The sequence below is a fragment of the Pelophylax lessonae genome (genome assembly GCF_965119305.1).
Source record: "Pelophylax lessonae genome assembly, chromosome: 6".
Classification (NCBI taxonomy): domain Eukaryota; kingdom Metazoa; phylum Chordata; class Amphibia; order Anura; family Ranidae; genus Pelophylax; species Pelophylax lessonae.
In genome coordinates, this window is record NC_138773.1 from 36,597,448 (window position 1) to 36,618,368 (window position 20,921).

The window sequence follows — 20,921 nt, forward strand, 5'->3', positions numbered from 1 at the left end:
AGTCCACAGCATAGAGGAGGGCAGAACCCCCCCCTCTCAGAAGTCCACAGCATAGAGTAGGGCAGACCCCCCCCCTCTCAGTAGTCCACAGCATAATGGAGGGCAGACCCCCCCCCCTCTCAGTAATCCACAGCATAGAGGAGGGCAGAACCCCCCCCCCTCTCAGAAGTCCACAGCATAGAGGAGGGCAGACCCCCCCCTCTCAGTAGTCCACAGCATAGAGGAGGGCAGACCCCCCCCCTCTCAGTAATCCACAGCATAGAGGAGGGCAGAACCCCCCCCCCTCTCAGAAGTCCACAGCATAGAGGAGGGCAGACCCCCCCCCCCTCTCAGTAGTCCACAGCATAATGGAGGGCAGAACTCCTCCTACAGATCCTGCACCTCTCTGTGCAGCCGCAACACCACCTTGTCTCTGCCTACCCTAATCTCAGCATTCAGCAGACTCTGGCAGCTGAATCCAGCCCTCCTCTGGTCCTCCTCCAGACCTTGTACTTTCTTCTTCCCAGATCCCCCCGCACCTTCTTCCTGGCAGCAGCACAAGGTAAGGGGGGGGGGGGCATTGTGATGTAAGGAAGGGTGGGTGACTCTTGACTTCTGATGGTGGGGGGCTCTTGACATCTCATGTAAGGGTATGCGGGGGCGTGGGGTGCTCTGGACTTCTAATCCTACAGATATAACCGGCCCTTTGAGGGCAACCATAATGCTGATGTGGCCCATGGTGAAATTGAGTATGACACCCCTGATCTAGCCCTTTCTTCCCAAGCCGGACTCTCATCATATGTGGGTGTTACTTAGGAAAGGCTGTAAGTAAATACATCTTGCCTAGGAACTCCCACCCCTCCCGACTGATATCCACCCAGCAAGGCATTTCAATATTTCCATAACTTCACACTGCTTGTACCAGGGCTGAGGGTTCTTGAGAGGACTACGGAGGCCGGGTGCTAGGATGTTTTCAGGAAGCTATGTACAGCCCCCTGCTAGCCCCTCCCACCTACAATGATCTGCCTGCAGTCAGAGAAGAACAGAGACCCAGTCATGTAATGAACATGGAACGTTTTATTTAACATTTTAGTTGACATGTTGCTGAACAAAGAGAACGGGGGAAGGAGGAACCAGAGAAGGCAAAATAAAAATCATATTCAACTTCAACTTTGGAAAAGTGCCTCTTTTGCAGTTCCTTTTTTTGCTGTCTGTGTCCCACTTAATGGATTTTGTTTTAATTTTCTGTCCCAGAGATACAACAGAAAGCCAGGAATTCTCTGCAAAGGTAACTGAAATGCCACCGAAAAATGTGGTCACTGGTAAAGGTGTCCCCATTGGAAGATTTCCATCTATTAAGGAAATGTTGGATTTCTCATGACTTTCTCTCCCAGTGACAATGGTGACCACAACAGAGAGAGAGGACGGATCTCTCCAGAGGGGGACACAGACAGCAATAAAAACCTGACAGAGGTTCTAATCCTTCTCTACAGCAATAAAAACCTGACAGAGGTTATAATTCTTCTCTACTCCATCCATAACAATGAGAACATCTTCAGATCATCTCTAACATCAACCAATAAAATCAACAGTGATATGACAACCCGACCCCATCATATGATAGAATCCTGTCTCCTATAAGAGGAGCTCTCTATACTCGGAATAAGTCTCACCTCTCCAGTGTTTCCTATGACTCTCCTAAGTTCCCACAACCCAGAATAGGAAAGAATGTCGCTTCATTCCCAGTGACTTGCATGGAAGTGGGCGGGGTTTTCTATGGGTGGAGGGTGTGGCTACATGGTGACTAATGGAGAGAGATAGATACATTACAGTAATATGACAACCCAACCCCATCATATCATAGAACTCTGTCTCCTATAAGAGGAGCTCCCTATACCCGGAATAAGTCTCACCTCTCCAGTGTCTCCTATGACTCTCCTGAGTTCCCACAACCCAGAATAGGAAAGAATGTCGCTTCATTCCCAGTGACTTGTATGGAAGTGGGCGGGGCTTTCTATGGGTGGAGGGTGTGGCTACATGGTGACTAATGGAGAGAGAAAGATACATTACAATGAAACTAATTTTCTTAACAGATGTGCCAAGAGGAAAAAACAATTCTGAAAATAGTAAAAGCTGAACTCCAGCATAATAAAATATTGTCTATAAACATTCATCATGTGTATTCTGGAATCTCGGTGTGTTTTGTGTATTTCTCCCAGATCTGTGCAGTAATCCAATGTGAGACTTCCTGTAATAAAGACAACTCACTGCTGCTCTACCTCCTTGTGCAGGGGGGCTGGTCTTGTCTCCGCCCCTCCTGTAGTCTTCTGTAGGCAGCCTTTAATGAATGGCTCCTTCTGGGCCCCTCCCACAGCTCTGCTCTCTGCCCAGGCTATGTACAGCACAGTGATGATGTCACTTCTACCTTTATAAAGTAATATCTGGGTTTGAAAAGCATTTGAAGCTCACAATATGGATTTATATACACAGTGGATAAAGAGGAATAACTCTGATTTTTTAATTTTTTTTTGTTCCTGAGCTCAGCTTTAAGAAGCTCAATTTTACTTGCGACATACACTTTATTGTCAAAAGTATTGGGACGCCTGCCTTTACACACACATGAACTTTAATGGCGTCCCAGTCTAATACACACTATACAATTTTCTTTAGATTTACCAAAACCATATAATATGAGGTCAGACCTAAACACTTTAAATTTATATGTAATCAGGCTGGCCCATACACTACATAGTTGAAGGTAAATCTAAAGGAAATCTAACAACATAAGTTGTATAGCGTTTATTCAGCCTTAAGGGCCATACACACTATAAGATTTTCTGAAGACTTTTTCCTTCAGATTTACCTTTTCTATGTAGTGCGAGGGTCTTCCTGATTGCATACAAATTGAAAGTGTTTAGTTTTGACCTCATATTATATGGTTTTGGTAAATCTAAAGGAAAAAGTATTCAGAAAATCTTATACCCATTAGTCCGTAGGGTTCAATATTGAGTTGGCCCACCCTTTGCAGCTATAACAGCTTCAACTCTTCTGGGAAGGCTGTCCACAAGGTTTAGGAGTGTCTATGGGAATGTTTGACCAATCTTCCAGAAGCACATTTGTGAGGTCAGGCACTGATGTGTACGAGAAGGCCTGGCTCTCTACCTCCTCTCTAATTCATCCCAAAGGCTTTCTATCAGGTTGAGGTCAGGACTCTGTGCAGGTCAATCAAGTTCCTCCACCCCAAACTCGCTCATCTATGTCTTTATGGACCCTGCTTTGTGCACTGGTGCGCAGTCATGTTGGAACAGGAAGGGGCCATCCCCAAACTGTTCCCACAAAGTTGGGAGCATGAAATTGTCCAAAATATCTTTGTATGCTGACACCTTAAGAGTTCCCTTCACTGGAACTTAGGGACCAAGCCCAACCCCTGAAAAACAAGCCCACACCATAATCCCCCCTCCACCAAATGATTTGGACCAGTGCACAAAGCAAGGTCCATAAAGACATGGATGAGCGAGTTTGGGGTGGAGGAACTTGACTGGCCTACACATAGTCCTGACCTCAACCCGATAGAACACCTTTGGGATGAATTAGAGCAGAGACTGCGAGCAAGGCCTTCTCATCCAACATCAGTGCCTGACCTCACAAATTAACTTCTGGAAGAATGGTCAAACATTCCCATAGACACACTCCTAAACCTTGTGGACAGCCTTCCCAGAAGAGTTGAAGCTGTTATAGCTGCAAAGGGTGGACCAACTCAATATTGAACCCTACAGACTAAGACTGGGATGCCATTAAATTTCATGTGTGTGTAAAGGCAGGCGTCCCAATACTTTTGGTAATATAGTGTACATGCAGCTCATAAGTATGTAGTCATGAGATAGTACTGATATACAGTATATATGGGGGTGCCAGATAAATAGCAGTGCTAACCTCTAGTTATTAAGAGATAAACGGATATTAATATGCAGTGTGTCTGATATCTCTGAGAATCAAATCATATTTGTAGACTCCGCTTTCTGCTTAGTAATGCTGCACAAAGACTGAGCCTTGCTGATCCTTGTATCTCACTGCAGGTATAGCAGACAGGGCTATAAGCACAGCCGGTCATGAACCTGTATAACTTTCTTCCAAAGATGTTGTATTCAGAAGGTTTGTTTGATTATTTAAGAGTTAAAAGGGGGCCAATTTCACAATTAAAACTGGAGGACAGAGATGGAAAATTTTTGTCAAATCTAATGGGAATGAACGGGATTTTAATTGTTGAATTCGCTCCAAACCAAGAAAAATCTTTTTGTACATTCACTTGCCAAAGTTAATCGGAAAGCAGAAGGTTCCTTCTATGAAAATTGAGACTTTAAAATGATAATCAAAAAAAAAAAAGAAACTTGTGAATTTAGTCAAGTCCATGAAGGCGCCATTGGATGGTCAGACAAGCAATTTTTATACTTTGTCTGAAAGTTTGAATGAAATTCTACAGGTGTAAGGCCAGCTTTACATAGTGGGATTAACCAATCATTTCTAACATATTCATTTTGTCATGGATGTTGTTACCCCCCTGGCGGTATTCCCGAGTGTGGCTCAGGGTTCATTTTCAGTACCAAAAGCGGTAACCCCCGAGTCACACTCGGGATTACCCCAGAATCACACTCACCTTCCCTGCGATCCCCCACCGTCATCCCCGTCCTCCCCCGCCGTTCTCCTCACACTCTCTCCCTGCTCTGTGCTCTGCAGATGCCGGCACCTGTCTTCCGGTTCCCTTCCCTGTGAGCGTTGCGACGCAGGGGGGTGGAACCGGCGGCAAATTCAAAAATGTAAATACACCAAATGAGATGATAGAAAGCTGTGATCCTAAAGGATTACACTGTATCATCCCATTTCACCACAGGATCTCACCTGGTGACTTCTCCAGTGCCCTGCCTGTGCTTTTCCAGTTCTTTGTGCCTGGAAAATAGAGAACGACCATGGCGTCCAAAAAACGTTCTTTTTGAGCAAAAGCGCTTTTAGACGAACTGGAAAACAGCGATAGCGAAACAGAGTTACTTGAAGAACTGAGCGATAGCGATTCGTGGGAAAATTCCTCACCAGGTACAGAAAGTGACGACAGCGACGATTCTGATGTCTCTTTCTGGCACATCGCTTGTGGAATTTGGGAAGAATATCAAAAGATTCTTCAGAATTTCCAACGGAGCGATGTGCCAGAAAGAGACATCAGAATCGTCGCTGTCGTCACTTTCCGTACCTGATGATGAATTTTCCCACCAATCGCTATCGCTCAGTTCTTCAAGTAACTCAGTTTCGCTGTCACTGTTTTCCAGTTCGTCTAAAAGCGATTTTGCGCAAAAAGAACGCTTTTTGGACGCCATAGTTGTTCTCTATTTTCCGGCACAAAGAACTGGAAAAGCACAGGCAGGGCACTGGAAAAGTCACCAGGTTAAATCCTGTGGTGAAATTGGATGATACAGTGTAATCCGTTAGGATCACAGCTTTCTATCATCTCATTTGGTGTACTTACATTTTTGAAATTGCCACTGGTTCCACCCCCCTTCGTCGCAACGCTCACAGGGAAGGGAACCGGAAGGCAGGTGCCAGCATCCACCGAGCACACAGCGGGAGGACGGCGGGGTAGAACGGCAAGTGAGGAAGGCGGGGGATCATGGGGAAGGTACGTTTTAAAATATAAAACAACAGATTTCCATGCAAAACAATGTACCGCTTCTAGCACAGAAATCCTGACATAATCAGACCGCCAGGGAGGTCAAGGTGGCATTGAAAGGTAGAGAGGTGTCTTTTTTTTTTTTTTTACATACTTTGTCCTGAAAGGTCTCCCTCATTCTGATTTAGAAAGTTTGGAGATCTAAGAGTAAGGCTAGCCATACATTATACAATTTTCTTCTACAACTTTTCTTGAGATTTATCAAAGCCATATAATAGGAGGTCACTTACAATTTCTATGCAATCAGGCAGGCACTTGCACTACATAGTTGAAGGTAAATCTAAAGAAACTGAACAAGAAAATTGTATAATGTATGGCCAACTTTAGGCTACATTCACACTGGGGATTAAGACCGGTGTGAACTGCAGTGGTAGCGATCTTTTAAATCCTGCAGCAGCTGTGAGTGGCTCTCCACACAGATAGCGATTACCTGTGGTGATCTTCAGGGCCGCTGATAAGGCAGTACAGCCAGTCCTGTTGTACCGGACCCGGCCCTATCAGCTTAACAGGGGGGCCCGGGCACCTCTACACTTCATTTCTGCAAAATAACAAACAGGGCTTTCTAAAGGCTTGCAGGAGCAGAAATCTCAATATGATGCTTTTAAAGTTAGAGGTGAGATTTGGGGTCTAATAGATCCCAGATCTCTCCATATAGAGGACCTGTTATGTCTCATTCTATTACATGTTCAAAGCCGGGACAGGAGAGGGGCCAAGAGTGGGGTCAAGGGCGGGTCAAAGGGGCCCCAAAAGGTAGGCTGTACGGGGCCCCATGATTTTTAACAGCAGCCCTGGTGATTGTTGCTAAACGCACAAAAAGAGTGTCCAGCAGTGATCACCGCAGGTAACCAAAGGCTGGGTGGAGAACCACAAATAGCTGCGGACGCGGGCACCCTGTCATTTAATTGAACAGTGCCAGATTCTAACCGCTCACAGCTGCAGCAGAAATCAGACGATTCCTGCCGCTGCAGTTTGCACCGGCCTAAGGCCCCTTTCACACTAGTGCGACCTAAAAGTCGTGCAATTTTTTTGCCACGATTTAGACTGGACTTGAAGCAATACCTATGTCTATGGACCTCAAAATGCATCAAAGTCAAACCAAAGTAGTGCAGGGACCACCTTGAAGTCGTTGCGACTTGAAGTCACACAGCTATGAACTGTACTCATTGGAAATCATGGAGTACAACTTTTCATGCAACTTTGCATTTCCAAGTCGCACAAGTGTGAAAGGGGCCTAAATCGCTGGTGTGTATGTAGCCTTAGCAGAAGGGGATATGAACATGTATCATTCTGAATGCTGTCAGGATCTCTTTCAAGTAGTGTTGGTTTACTAATCTTAATTTAGAGCTTCTTTAATTGCCCCAGATGATTTCACCCTTTCACCCTCTTTATTATTTGTATTGATGACAAAATTGTAGAAAAAAGAAATATGTTGTAAATTATGGTTTTATAGAAAACGCTGGAGATACCAGCTTTACCCAGGCTTCATCAAACAAATAAAAAGCAGCATGGAGGGGTTCGGTGAAGGTGGTGGTGAAGGTGTGGAGAGGTCTGATGGGGTCACTCAGCTGGTAGAAGGACAAACGGCCACCTTCATAATCCAAATATATTCCCAATCTCTGCACAGGAGACTCTGGGTATAACTCCTGTATTTGAAAGTCATGTTCACATGTATATTTGTTTTCAGTTAAGCCAAAACTCCAGGACTTGTTATTATACCCAATACCAGACTCCTTTCCAGCTCTCTTTATACTGGGATAGCAAACAGCCACATACCAATCCCCACAGTCACCAACCTCTACTTCCCAGTAATGTCTCCCATGGGAAAAACTCTCTATGCTCATCACCTGACTGTATGTTGTAAATCTCTGTGGTAATTTTGGTTTAACCATTTTTGTTTCAGAGTGGGAGGCTGTTCTCAGGTCATCAGATATAGCCACAAAGTCACCGGCAGTTTTTTTATCCAGTAGCAGATCAGTTCCATCCTCCGCATAAAGGTGTTTTTTCAAATGCATATCAGTGATAAGATCAGTTATAGAGTTGTGCAAAACAAGTGAGATCATAAAATCATCCAGATTACGAACAGAAGATTCCTCCACATTCTGGTCACCTGAGTCTGATTCCTGATCTTGTAGGACAGTTATTGGGTCGGTCATGTTACACAACTTCTCAATGTGACCAATTTTCCTGGACAGCTCATCCTTCTGTATCTCCAACTGTTTGATGAGATCAGTGACTGACAATGAGACCTCCTCTACCTGCCTGGAGATCTCACTCAGGACTCTCTGTTCCTGGACCTCCAGCTGTCTCCTGATATCCTCAAACAGGGCAATCACTCTCTTCTTCTCATCATCTGCTTTTTTTTGTGCTTTTCTTTTCTGGTCCTGTAGATTCTGAATGTTCTTCTCAGTTGTCTCTTTTGTCATAGTCAGTTTTTCTAGAATATTTCTCAGTTTCTCCTTCTTCTTCTCCAAAGCCTCTTCTAGAAGTTCCACTTTGTGTCCTTTATGTTTTCCCACCAGACAGCAGGCTACACATAGACAGATGGCATCCTCAGAGCAGTAATACTCCAGAAGCTTCTTGTGGATGGAGCATTTTTTACTACTGAAGGACGAGGTGGGTTCCACCAACACATGGTCCACTGTCTTGTTGTGGGCTGTCAGGTGTTTATCACACATAGAAGTCTCACAATGAAGACAAGTCCTGATAGCTGCCACTGGAGAATCCACACAATACGTACAGAGGATCTCACTTTTCTCCTCATTTTGTTGGGTAGATCTGAAGTAGTCCACAATGTTACACAGCTTCCTTCTCTTCTCCAGAGTAGGGCGTTCTACATTCTCCTCTCTGCACTCCGGACAGGAATAAACTCCAGACCCCTCCTGTGTATCCAGAACAGTCACAATACAATCCCGGCAGTAGTTGTGTCCACATCCCAGTGACACCGGCTCCGTATAAAGGTTCAGGCAGATGGAGCAGCTCAGCTCGTCTCCTAGAGCAGCAGACGCCATTCTGGAAACAAGGAGGAAGAAACGAAACAAATAATCAGTTTTCATAAAGAAGGCGGAGGCTTTACAAGTTAACCTCTATAGAGGACAGAAGGAACCCAAAACAAATGATTTTGCTTATTGTCTGTCACAGAAATAAATGTGTAGCAGAGATCAGAGACTAGGCATGATGGGAATTGTAGTCCCTGAACACCTGGAGGGCCATAGTTTGAAGACCCCTGTTGTAAAGAACACCACGGGTCTTCTATGACTCATTCTTGGCTTTTGATGGGAGGAAAAAACTGAATTTTTGTAAAATCTTACCTGTAAAAATTCCTTTCTCTGAGTCCTCCGACAGTCGCCGCCTCCTCTAAGTCATCACTATTGGGTATTCACTTCCGCTCCGCAGGAGTAGCTAGGCATAAGAGTTAGTCAAAAAGAACAAAGGCATTTGCATATACACACCCATGGGGGCTTTCCCACTAGGTCAATACTAGGGCTGGGGAATATAATCAAAAGATCGATGCATCGCGATTCGACCCTTCGCGATTCTGCATCGATGCGGGCTGCCGGCATAATCGATTATACGAAATGACGTCATCAGCCGCGGCCACGCCCTATCGCGCAAGGGAAAAAAAAAATCACAAGATCGCAGGATCGGCAGCTGATTGGTGGGTTAGTGGCGGGAGCTTAATAAAAAGGCTCCGCCCCTTCCCTTCCGCCTCTTTGACCCGGGCCGAGGCGCAGCAAGACATCCCCCGCGTGTATCGGCGTCCCACCTGCGGCCTAGAAGTCAGCCAGCCAGCCATCCAAGCCAGAAGCCGCCAGTCCAGTGAGTCCACACACAGGAGCGAGGAGCCCCAAGTGCGTCCCCATCGCAGCCAGCCAGCGCCGCCAGCCTCACCTCACCTCACCGTAGCCGACAGGCCCTGGAGGCCCAGCCGCCACGCCACAGAGCCCAGAGAGCAGCACAGCACCTGTCCTCCTCTGCAATGCAGTGCACAACAACCCACACAGTCACACAGCGGGTATGTCCGAACAAATAATTGTGTAATCATTCATGGGGGTCTCTCGTCTGTATCTCTGGGGGATGTCTGTGATGGGGGGGGCCTGGGACAGGGGACGGTCCGTCGGGGCCCGGGGGTACTGTTCTGCTGTGGCAGTCTGGCAGCCAGGGGGGTCAGTCAGTGTCAGTGGGGGCCTGGGGGTCTCTGTCAGTGTCAGTCAGCTATGGGGGTCTGGGCAAGGGGGGGACTCACTCAGTGTTTGTCAGTGCTGTGGGGGATTGGGGAAGGTGTGGGGGACATCCAGGTCTCTGTCAGTGTGGGGGTCTGGGCAAGGGGGGGGACTCACTCTCACTCAAGTGTTTGTCAGTGCTGTGGGGGATTGGTGAAGGTGTGGGACTTCCAGGTCTCTGTCAGTGTGGGGGTCTGGGCAAGGGGGGGGACTCACTCACTCTCAGTGTTTGTTAGTGCTGTGGGGGATTGGGGAAGGTGTGGGACATCCACCCAGGTCTCTGTCAGTGTGTCAGGCTGCAGTCAGCTCAGCTGTGGGGGGAGGGGGGTCTCTGTCAGTGTCACTGTCACAGGCAGCTGTGGGGTAAGGGGGGGGCCCCGGGGGTTTTGGCTCAGTGCATGCAAGGAAGGGAGTCTGGCAGACAGACAGACAGTCATATTTTATGAAAGATGTTGCTTGGTTGATTTGTTGCGGCTTAGTTTACAAGTTTTTTTTTTTTTGTTTTTTTTTTAAACACTGACAGAGTTTGGCAACTTACGTCATCCGTCTCCGTCACATACGTGGTAGTATGGTGGTAAATATGGCAGAAGGAGAAAAAGATCGAGAGATAAAAAATGCACCTAGCGTTTTAAGAGCAAACATCTGGGCACATTTCGGATTTTACGAACACACAGGGAAGCGTGAGTTGGACAAGACACACGCCGTATGTAAAGCATGCCACACAAAAATTAAATACCTAGGGAATACTACGAACTTGAGAAACCATGTTAGCCGTTTTCACTCTGAGTTAGTAACACCTGTCGCCACCAGCAGTGCCACCACTGCCAAGGAAAGACTGCTAGACCCAGATCAGCCAAGAATTGATGCCATACTGTCAACTTATCCGCCCAACTCAGAAAAAGGGAAGAAACTAACCAAAGCTGTGGCAGCTTTCATCGCCAAGGACCTACGGCCTTACTCAGTTGTGGACAACGCCGGGTTTCGCTACCTTGTGAGGACGCTAGAGCCATGTTATAAGATCCCATCACGCAGGCACTTTACAGAAAACGTTATACCTGCACTCTACCACGACACCAAAGCTCAGGTACTTGCGTCAATGAACCAAGCCAGTCGAGTCGCAATAACGTGTGATTCATGGACGTCAGTCACAACGGAGTCCTATGTTACAATAACAGCACATTACGTTACTAAGGACTGGCAGGTCTTGTCACATGTGTTGCAAACAAGAACCATTTATGAGTCTCACACAGGTGCTCATCTGGCAGAGCTACTGTCTCATGTTGTGGAAGAATGGCAGCTGTCTGATAAATCTGTAGTGCTTGTGACCGACAACGCGGTGAACATGATAGTTGCAGCTCAAGTTGGTAAATTTCCTCATGTTAAATGTTTTGCCCATACACTCAATCTTGCATGTCAGCAGGCACTGAAAGGGGCCACGCTCTCCAGGCTTCTCGCCAGAGTGCGACGAATATCCACATTCTTCCATCGCAGCACTAGAGCAAGCCACTGTCTAAAAGAGAAACAGAAATGTCTGGGCCTGAAGAATCATAAGCTAATAACTGATGTGCCAACAAGATGGAACAGCGCATATGACATGGTCGAGAGGTTCTTAGAACAACAACCTGCAGTTTGTGCCACCTTGCTGTCTCCAGAAGTCAGAAAAGGAGAGTCTGATCTCTGCACTCTCAATGAAACAGATGTGTCAAATGCAGAGGACGCTGTGAGTGCATTAAAGCCAATGAAGGATGCAACCTTGCTGATGTCAGAAGAGCGCAACCCAACAGTGTCTCTCATTGCCCCTCTAAATGCACAACTGCTCCAGAGCATGACAGACACCATGGGAGACACAGCTATGACCCATGAGATCAAGAATGCAATCAAAACAGATCTCCTGAAGAGGTACAGCAGTGAGGCAGAGAAGAAGATCCTTCATACAGCCTCTGCTCTGGATCCTCGCTTTAAAGGACTGCCTTTTATTCTCACAGAGGAGGAGAGATCGGAGATATACAGAGCAGTGACTGAGGAGGCTGCATCTTTGGAGGTAATTAGAATTTCATCATGTTTCCTGCCAGACAGCTAGAAGCTCAGCTACATTGTGTTGTGTAATAACATGCCCTGATTCACTGATGCGGTGTGGGAAGTGGAACTGTATGGTATGGATTACCGTGCAGTTTCCCACACCTCATCAATGAATCACACGCTTAGTCAGTTCAGCTCTTCTTATACTATTATCTTTTGTTCAAACACACAGATTACATCTAATAGAAGGACAAATGTGGATGAAGTGCCTAGGGAAAAAGCAACTGTGGAAGAAGAAACAACACCCATTGAGGACAGCCATTCTCCTCCCAAAAAAAAGGCCACAACATCGCTGCTCATGACTTTGCTGGGGCAGTCTTTCACTGATGGTGCAATAGAACCTAAGACCCCCTATGCCAAGGCAGAAGACGAAATGGAAAAATATTGTAAAGCCCCACCTCTGCCTCTCACTGAGGACCCTTTAAAATGGTGGCGTGAGCATGAGGTCATATTCCCCCTCCTCTCTCAGCTGTCAAAGCAATACTTGTGTATCCCAGGTACAAGTGTATCTGCAGAGCGGGTTTTCTCTACTGCAGGAGATGTTATAACAGCGAAAAGAAGCAGTCTTAAACCTGAGCATGTGGATCATCTAGTGTTCTTACAGAAAAACCTACATGTTCCCCAATGCTAAGCACTGAAATAATTACTAATTCATGTTTTTAATGAATTAGTAATTACTAATTCAGTCTGCCGCCAGTCACCAGTTAGTCACATCACCAGTCTTGTTTTATAGCTTTATAGCACTGATGGTTTGTTTTTGAAGATTGTCCTGTCCAATGTGTCCATTTCCAATCCATAATCCGTTCCGTTGCTTCACACTAAAAGTGTCTAGGCAAGTACTAGGGGTTCATTTAACCCTCAACCAAATAAATAATATTAAAGTGTATTTTCTTCTAGACAACTGACACCAAGCCAGCCACGGTGCAGCATTATAGGAAGGAAAATCATTGAGAGAAATAACTTGTACATTTGAAGCTTAACCTCGAGTAAATCTTATCTTATTGGATCACAAACACCAATTGTGGATTCTTGTGTAATATACTATATTTGTGAGTTTGTGAATGTGACCCCCATAGGATTTCCTCAAGGTTAAGCTTCAGTTTACAATTTATTCTCTCAAGGATTTTCCTTCCTCTAATGGTGGCTTGTTGGCTAGCTTGGCTTCAGTTACAGATGTAATTGACATGGTAGAGTGCTGCTCAGTGCAGTGCAGGTAAAGTTTTCTTTCTGTAACGTGACTGACTGACTGTCGTGACAACTCAAGAGCTTATAACGCAGCTCTAGCATTAACTCAACACACACACACACACACACAGTGTGTGTGTGTTGAGTTGATGCTGATGAGGCTTCGTATAAGCTTTTGAGTAGTCAACACACACACACACTGTGTTTAGTTGACTGGCAATGGCAGGGGCAAACACAATCGCAGTGAACCTGGAACATTTTATATTTTTTACAGCTTTTCTAGCACTGGAGAGATGGAGAATGGCTTGTTTTCACAAATGGTCCATTCACATAAGTGAATTGATAATTATTTAAGCTTAAGCTTATATTTGTATAACTCCCCTCTAGCAGCCATCAACTCACTTCACTTGAGTTGACTGGCAGTTGCAGGGGGAAACAAACATCACGGTGAACATGGAAGTTATGCAGCAGTGCACTATTGCCAGGTTCACCTTTGATATTTGCTACTAGTCAGGAAGTGCTCTGTTTTGTAGAGGACAGGTTATGGCACACACCTGGAAATTATTGCAACGCATGTCTGTCTGCTGGTCTGTTGTACTCTGTAGCAATAGCAAGTGTAGGGGGTTCCCTCAACCAAACAAATACTAAAGGTAAAATGTATCTAGACAACTGAAGGCAAGCCAGGCAGCCACGGTACAGGATAGGACATCCTTGAAAGATTAAATCAATCATACATTGAAGCGTAAAACCTTGATTAAATCTTTACTGGATCACAAATACACACAAACCTGACCTAACCTATATGCCTTGAGTTGTACCAGTGTGGCAATGCCAAACCTTTCTTCAGTTCTCATGATTCTGATGCAGACAATCGTGTTGTGTGTTTTTTTGTGATCCCATGAAGATTTACTCAAGGTTTAAGCTTTAGTTGATGATTTACTCTGTCAAGGGTTTTCCTTCCTCTAATGGTGGCTTTGGCTTGGCTTCAGTTGGGTTTAATCGTGGTAGAGACAGAGACTGTCTGCAGGACAGGTAACGTTTTCTGTAAAGTAAGTGACATAAAAGTGACATAAGTGAATTGATAAGCTTAAAGCTTATATTTGTAACTCCCCTCTAGCAGCCAATCCATCAACTCACTTGAGTTGACTGGCAGTTGCAGAGGGAAACAAACATCACGGTGAACATGGAAGTTATGCAGCAGTGCACTATTGCCAGGTTCACCCTTGATGTTTGCTACTAGTCAGGAAGTGCTCTGTTTTGTAGAGGACAGGTTATGGCACACCTGGAATTTATTGCAATGCATATTCACATAAAAGGATTTATATATAATGTTTTGTGGGAATTTATGATGACCATTTTCACAAGAATATTAGCTTGGCTGGCTGGCTGGCTGGCTTCTTCTATCTTGGCTTGCCTTAAAGTACAACTATAGGCCAAACTTTATCCAAAATCCAAAAAGTTTGGCCTTTAGTTGTACTTTAAATGGTGGTAGGCCTGGCTTATATTAATATTTTCTTTTATGAAGCAGTAAACTGCACTACTACAGTTTTTTACTAATTTTACTGTTACTTCTAGTAAAATACTAGTGTTGTTGTCTGTCTCTGCTATGCTGTTTGCATTTTCAGACCTTCATTATATGTTTGCAGTGCAAGTGCACTAAAGTATGCAGGGCTTGCAGGCCATGACAGGGTCCAGGAAAGTGTCCTTTGAAGCAAATGAAAATAAAAAGGATTCTTTTATTTGTGACTGCTTGATTGTTTGTTTTTTTTTATAAAGTTTTGAAAACCATTGGGCAGTGGGCTGGGCATGGGCATTGGGCAGTAATCGTGATGCATCGTGATGCATCGCGGAATCGAATCGTATCGAATCGCGACCCTAATAATCGTAATCGCATCGAATCGTGAGGTAAGTGAAGATGCACAGCCCTAGTCAATACCCCCCTGCAGTGACCACTCCCAACTCAGTTTGGTAGCATAGCAGTAGGTAATAAGACAACAACCCCAAAAGAGGGGCGGGGGCGTGGCGACTGTCGGAGGACTCAGAGAAAGGAATTTTACAAGTAAGATTTTACAAAAATTCAGTTTTCTCTTACGTCCTCCGACAGTCGCCGCCTCCTCTAAGTCATCACTATTGGGATGTCCCAAAGCAGTGTATACATGAGGGGTGGGAAACGCAACCGTAGAAAAGGCAACGTAGTACCCACATCAGAGAAAGGAACCTTACACGCATAGTAAGAGAACCTTCTGGGCAACAGAAAACAATGCTCAACAGGAACAACAGCCCAGGAAAGCAAACACCAACAGCCAGGGACCCATAAAAAAACAAGGGTCCTTCATGGCACTGCCGCACTGAGAACTTTGCGGCCAAAGGAGGCATCAGCTGATGCCAGAACATCTACCTTGTAGAATTTGGAAAAAGTGTGCACCGAAGACCAAGTCGCAGCCTTGCACACCTGGGCCACCGAGGCCCGATGCCAATAGGCCCAGGACGCACTCACAGATCTGGTAGAGTGCGCCTTAACAGGGAAGGGTGGAACCCGTTCCTTCAAGGCATAAGCCTGCTCAATGGTCTGTCTGATCCATTTGGCAATAGTCGCTGCAGACGCAGCCATGCCCTTCCGAGGTCCCTCAGGAAGGACACAGAGGAAATCCGTCTTCCGAAAGGATTCCGTTGTCGCCCTGACAACATCCAAGGATTGCAGAGCAACCTCCTTAGGATGCTTAGGCTTCGTACAAAGCGAAGGCAAGACAATGTCCTCATTAATGTGGAACTTAGAGACCACCTTAGGAAGAAAGGAGGGATGCGGACGCAAGACCACCCTATCCTTGTGAATCACCAAGTACGGGGAACGGCAAGATAACGCTGCCAGTTCCGACACCCTGCGAGCCGAAGTGATCGCCACTAAAAAGGCAACCTTCTTAGACAGCAGAGGCAACGATATCTACCGGATGTTTTTAAAGGGAGCGCGCTGTAACACGGACAGAACTAAGTTCAAGTCCCATGGAGGTAAGGGCTCCTTCCTGGGAGGAGCCAAATGTCGCACACCTTGAATGAAGGTGCGAACCAGGGAATGAGACGCCACAGGGCGTTGGAAAAGAATAGCCAGTGCGGACACCTGGCCCTTGATTGTGGCCAGCGCCAGGCACTGGTCCACCCCAGACTGGAGGAAGGCCAACACTCTCGACACCGAGTATGAACGAGGGGAGAACCCCCTGGACTCACACCAGGCGAAATAAGCCTTCCAGGTACGGTAATAGATTTTACCAGAGGAGGTTTTCCTAGCCTTGACAAGGGTAGGGATGACCTCAGGGGAGAGACCCCTGTCCCTCAGGACCTGGGTCTCAACAGCCCGGCCGTTAAAGCCAGCGACTGTAAAGCAGGATGGAAGATCGGTCCCTGAGACAGTAGATCTTCCCGCATTGGCAGCCGCCACGGAGGCGCCACTGCCAGTTGAACAACGTCGGCGTACCAGGACCGGCGTGGCCAGTCCGATGCCACCAGAATCACCAGGTGCGGTTCCAAGGCTAACCTGCGGGGGAACCTGGATAGCAACTGAATCGGAGGAAAGGCATACATCAGATGATACTGATCATGATACTGATACTGATAGCCAAGGGGCTACCAACGCATCCGAGGCGTCTGCCAGAGGATCACGCGTTCTTGCCATGAACCTTTCCACCTTTTGGTTTAGCCGAGATGCGAACAGATCCACGTCCGGGGATCCCCACTTCGCACACAGCATTTGGAAGACCTCCGGGTGGCAGGGACCATTCCCCCTGGTCCAGGGTCTGGTGGCTCAGATAGTCGGCCTGCCAGTTCTCCACACCCAGAATGTGAACTGCTGAGATTGCCGGGACATGAGTCTCGGCCCAAGACAGAATGTCAGTCACCTCCCGGGCCGCCCGGGCACTCCTGGTGCCCCCTTGGTGGTTGATGTAAGCCACCGCGGTAGCATTGTCCGTCTGTACCCGAACAGGACGGCCCGAAGTCGGTCCGACCACTGGAAGAGACAGAGTTTTATCGCTCGCAATTCCAGCACATTTATCGGGAGGGAGGACTCCTCCTCCGACCAAGTGCCCTGGGCAGACAGGTTGCCCAGGACTCCACCCCCAGCCCGACAGGCTGGCATCCGTGGTAATCACCGTCCACAACAACGGACGGAAGGACTTGCCTTCCGACACCGTCGGGGACTGGAGCCACCACAGAAGAGCCAATCTGGTCTGACGACTCAACGAGACACTCAGATCCAGGGACTGAGGTAGTCTGTCCCACCTGGCCAGGATCTCCACCTGGAGAGCCCGCGTGTGAAACTGAGCAAAGGGTATCGCCTCGAAAGCCGAAACCATTAACCCCAGGCCCCGCATACAGGTCCTGAGTGACGAGGATGGATGGTCCCTGAGGGACCTGATCTCGTCCTGCAAGGTCCGGAGCTTGTCCTCCGGCAAGAACACCTTTGCCTGAGCAGAGTCCAGAATCATTCCCAGATAGGGAAGACAACGTCGATTTCTGAACGTTGATGGTCCATTCGAACTCCTATAGCGTCTGCACCGTGGTGGACAGATCGCGCAGTAGGTCCTGGCTGACACTCGATCTCAGAAGGAGATCGTCCAGGTACCCCAAGACCGCAATGCCCTGTGCCCTTAACAGGCCCAGAACAGGCGCCAGCACTTTGGTAAATACCCTTGGAGCCGAAGCGAGACCGAAAGGTAACGCCACAAACTGATAGTGGTCCTCTGCGATAGCAAACCGAAAGTACTGCTGATGACCCTCGAAAATGGGGATATGCAGGTACGCATCTTTCAGATCTATCGAGGCCAGGAATTCCCCTGGACTCAGCGAGGCCACCACCGAGCGGAGAGACTCCATACGGAACTTCCAAACGCGCACAAAGCGGTTCAGCGCTTTCAGGTCCAGAATAGGACGCACTTTGCCCTCCTTCCTGGGCACAGTGAACAGATTGGAATAAAATCCCCGAAACCTGTCCCGATGAGGCACCGGGACAATCACCCCCTGAGCAAGAAGGTCCTGCACCGCAGGAGGCAAATGAAGATTTGAAGGAAAAAATCTGTCCGCCGGCCGGGAAAGGAATTCGATCTTGTACCCTGATCGAATGATTTCCTGAACCCACCTGTCCGAAATCTGGAGCAGCCAAGGTCGGAGGAAACCGCGCAAACGTCCCCCCACCCCTGAAACGGGTGAGGGCGCCCCTTCAGGCAGAGGCGGATTGACCCGCCGAGCCGGCATTGCCGGACTTCTGCTTGCCCGTCCAGGGCTTCATCTGGCTGCCCTGGGCTTTGAAGGGCTTGCCCTTGGATTGGTTCCGAAAGGCACGAAAGGACCCCTGAGTGGATCGAGACGCAGAACCCCGTTTGCCACTAAAGGACTTGTTCTTCGGGTTCTGGCGCAGCAAACTGCTCTTGCCCCCTGTGACGCCTTTCACCAGGGTATCCAACGCCTCGCCAAAAAGGCGAGAACCAGCATAGGGAAAATCAGCCACTGTTTTCCGCGAGGACTGGTCAGCCGACCAGCTCTTCAGCCAAATCAGTCGCCGGTTAAGTACTGAGACACTAGATAGGCGTGCTACTAAAGGGGCCTCATTCAAGGCCACATCACACAAATACATGATTCCTTGGTGAATTTGATCCACCATATCCAGCCGGGCAGGTGGAACAGCATTAGACACGAGGTTGCTCCTAAACACCTTAGTCCAATCAGCCACCGCCTGAGCCACCAAAACGGACGCGAAAATGAGTCTGAGCAACGAGTCCGCCACCGTATGGGAATGGCGGGCTAGAGACTCCAACCGCCGGTCCGTGGGATCCCGAAAAACCAGGGTATCCTCAGAAGGAACCAAGGTAGCCTTGTTCAGCACGGCCACAGTGTGATCCACCTGTGGAGGCACACACCATCGTGATTCCGTAGCCAGTGCAAAGGAATAGAGCAATTTGGACCAACTAGGTACCAGGAAGGGACGTTTTAAAGTGCGCCACATTTCATTAACAGTGTAATGAAACTCAGCGGGGCAGGGAAAAACCTGCGCCGACTTGCGGGTCCTGTGTGTCCCAAAGGAGGACACAATGCCCGGAGGACTGGGCTCATCCTCCAAATGCAGTGTTTCCTTAACAGAAACTATCAATTCATCCATGGTCGCGCGCTCTTCAGGCGACCCCGGGGAGGAAGTATCAACCCCCTCCACCTCCGCCTCCCCCTCAGACCCCAGCGGGTCTAAGGATGAGCGAGACCCTGAAAAGGGCACGCTGGCCGCAGCAGCCATAGCACCATCTGAATCAGAGGAGAGAGACAATCTGGGCCTCTTCCTAGCAGCACGTTCAGCCATCAGCACCTCCATATTGGACACCAAGGTCGCCACTACAGCGGCCAAATCAGGTCTCAGAGGGGCCACAGGAGAACTGGGGTCCTCCACCAGAGCTGGGGGGAATTTGCTGTCCTGAGAATCCATTGCCCAAGCTGAACAACAGTGCAATATATTTGGTACTGCCCCTTTAAGATCGCTGCGGAGTGCGCAGCCCACCGCTACAGATACAGTGACAAAAGACCCCCAAACAGGAGAAGAAAAAACTGAGCCAGAAATGACAATACAGAAAGTAATGAGATAGCCTGCAGAGCCCCGCAGAGTGTTACCATCGATGTCGCTGCTTCAGAGGAAAAGGAAGTGCTGTCAGAGGAGGCTGAACCATAAGCTGCATGACTCAGGGAAAATGGCTGCTCCATAGGACTGAATGGAAGGCTCCGGCAAAATGGTCGCCGAACATGCGGTCGGAACGATCGTTCTGCCACCGCAAGATGGCGTCGGATGGCGCCATCAACAGCATGTAGTATTGCCCATAGTGAAGCCAGACATGCTTGCCCATACCTAAAATGGCGGACCGTGCGGTTTTACCTCGCTGCGGCCGCCACACACACAGTCTGCACCCCCACAAACACCGAAGTGACACAGGGAAAGGGACCCTCAAAAACACACAGCACCGCAGCGCATGTACAAGTGATACCCGCAGGGATCGCATCAGGGGGTCACACAGGCACAGACATGGGGACACACAGCAACACAGGACTGCCACCCCAGACAGAAGTACTTACCTGTACCAGATGGCGTGGGGAGCCTCACAGAACGGAAAGCCGATGTCCTCATCTGACAGGGAATGCCGTTACCCAGGGACATTACACTGCAGCATCGCAGATGTGTCCAGTGAGGTAGCCACCTCATGGCTGCATCCCTGCAGCGAGAGGGGATGGGTCGTTCATAATGCCAGGACGAACCACGGCTGAACGCTCGATGGCAGGCTGGGGGTCCATCTGACCCTCTGCCCTGGAGAACCAGGGCGGTCAGTCCGAATCCCAGCACCGCATGAATCCATCTTCTTCCGAAGAGTCGACTAAAAATTAAAGCTGACAAACTAAACAGCTAGTAAAGTAAGAAAAAACTGACATTTTTAAAAGAAAATCAAATAAAAAAGATTAGATAGGCTGAGACTGTAGCCCCAGCACAGGGAAGCCTAACTACTGCTGACGCTAGGCAGAAAAAAACTGAGTTGGGCGTGGTCACTGCAGGGGGTATTGACCTAGTGGGACAGCCCCCATGGGTGTGTATATGCAAATGCCTTTGTTCTTTTTTACTAAGTCTTATGCCTAGCTACTCCTGCGGAGCGGAAGTCAATACTCAATAGTGATGACTTAGAGGAGGCGGCGACTGTCGGAGGACGTAAGAGAAATATAGTTTTAGA

The 20,921-nt window shown here is 47.9% G+C and overlaps 2 protein-coding genes across 2 annotated transcripts in view; both read right to left on the minus strand.

Moving 5' to 3' along the window:
- LOC309557659 (uncharacterized protein) overlaps positions 1–8,703 on the minus strand; it is a gene marked incomplete at both ends in the record, with an annotated part of 88,192 nt that extends 79,489 nt beyond the window's left edge. Inside the window, one exon of the mRNA XM_082260448.1 lies at positions 7,144–8,703. Within this exon, the coding sequence (XP_082116574.1) occupies positions 7,144–8,703 (1,560 nt within the window). The remainder of the gene's footprint in view (positions 1–7,143) is intronic.
- LOC309558141 (E3 ubiquitin-protein ligase TRIM39-like) overlaps positions 1,475–20,921 on the minus strand; it is a gene marked incomplete at its 5' end in the record, with an annotated part of 91,699 nt that continues 72,252 nt past the window's right edge. The window contains one exon of the mRNA XM_082261142.1: positions 1,475–1,769. The remainder of the gene's footprint in view (positions 1,770–20,921) is intronic.